At 41.5% G+C, this 1,529-nt stretch overlaps 1 protein-coding gene across 4 annotated transcripts in view; it reads left to right on the top strand.

The window, feature by feature from the left end:
- The window catches only part of LOC101574209 (MOB-like protein phocein), a 37,165-nt gene that overhangs the window by 29,279 nt on the left and 6,357 nt on the right, over positions 1-1,529 (top strand). For all 4 annotated transcript variants that reach the window (XR_002820571.1, XM_004628606.2, XM_004628605.2 and 1 more), the window contains 2 exons: positions 838-880; positions 1,073-1,159. Coding sequence is in view for 3 of the 4 variants with exons in the window: in XM_004628606.2 (XP_004628663.1) it covers positions 838-880; positions 1,073-1,159 (130 nt within the window). In the remaining variant the exon portion in view is untranslated. The remainder of the gene's footprint in view (positions 1-837; positions 881-1,072; positions 1,160-1,529) is intronic.

The following is a 1,529-nucleotide window of genomic DNA, read 5'->3' as shown; positions in this document are numbered from 1 at the left end:
TTTTTTTTTTTTTTTTTTCTTTTTTAACTTTTGTGATGCTGGAGTTAAACCCATGCAGGATTGGCAAGCAAGCATTCTACCACTGAGCTACTTCTGGATCCCTAAAGCTTTTTTTTTTTTTTGTGTGTGTGTGTGTGTGTGTGTGTGGTACTGGGGATTGAACTCAGGACCATGAGCTTCCCAGGCAAGCAGGTGCTTATGCTACTGAGCTAACTCCCCGGCCCCCCTGAAGCTGTTAAGGGGTGTTTTGTTTGGTAGTCAGAACAGAACTCTGAAAATACATGTAAGTATAAAACAGCAAATGAAGGTCTAGTTTTTCCTTCCCACGTCTGTTTATATAACTGGAATCTAGTACTACTCATAGGTATTTGTCCTTTGTATGTTCCTATACACAGCAACATTTCACTAGCCTCCAGCTATTAATCAGAATATCTCAGAAGTGGTCTCATATAGTTCTTGTGAATGCATTTGTAACACATCTGTGTTCGGTTCTGATTATTTCGTGCAGTGGGTTCTTAGAAGAATGACTTAGCCAAAAAGTACATACTTCTAAAGATCTTGGTGAATATTTCCAAGAAAATTTATACCAATTTCTTATGTAAGAGAGTGATCATTTCCTAGACTTTGGCGTGGAACATGGTTTGGGTCATTGTTTCTTGTTTTTAACTTGTAAGTCTTTGACAGAATAGTACCCACCTGCATCCCCACTACCTGAGGGCTGAGGGCTGGACTGCTGCAGGCCAGAGTCCAGGCCAGGCCGGCCCCACGACTAGACGTCGCCTCAAAGCAGACCTTGCAAAATAAAGCTGATTTTTCATTTATGTGTTTGCATTTCAGGCAGTTCTGCCTTGAGCTAAATGGACTTGCTGTTAAACTTCAGGTAATACTTTGTCTAAGTTACAGCTATGATTGAAGTGATAGTTTTGTCCATTTTGGGAAGTTGCTGTGTTTCTAGAGACTTAGTCATTATCTGATCATTTCCTTCTCGTAATTTATAGGAAATGTAGTAATCCTTCTGATAAGTGTCTTCATTGTTATTTTTCACACTAAGAAATGCAATTGTTGCTAACAGAGTGAATGCCATCCAGATACCTGTACTCAGATGACAGCAACTGAACAATGGATTTTTCTTTGTGCCGCTCATAAAACTCCAAAAGAGGTGAGGATCTGTGAACTGGAACGATGGTTAGAATTGTCATAGCAGTCTCTCTGAGACACTGGTAAACATGTTGTAGAGTTTGTTTTTATTTATTTGTTTTTCTTTTTTGAGAGAGGGTCTCACTATGTAGCTCAGTTTGACCCTGAAGTCACAGAGCCCCTCCTGCTGCAGCCTCCTGAGTGGTGGTAATACAGGTGTGCACCACTAGACCCAGCATGTTTCCAAAATTCAGAAAGTTTACTTTTGTTCTTTGTTTTTTGGTGGAACCGGGGATCGAACTCCGATCCTTGCACTTTCCAGGGAAGTGCTTATTCCACTGAGCCATCTCCCCGGCCCCCCACTGAGCCATCTCCCCGGCCCAGCATGTTTC

The sequence above is a fragment of the Octodon degus genome, unplaced genomic scaffold (genome assembly GCF_000260255.1).
Source record: "Octodon degus isolate 3935 unplaced genomic scaffold, OctDeg1.0 scaffold00025, whole genome shotgun sequence".
NCBI lineage: Eukaryota > Metazoa > Chordata > Mammalia > Rodentia > Octodontidae > Octodon > Octodon degus.
This window is presented reverse-complemented; position numbering and strand designations above follow the sequence as displayed.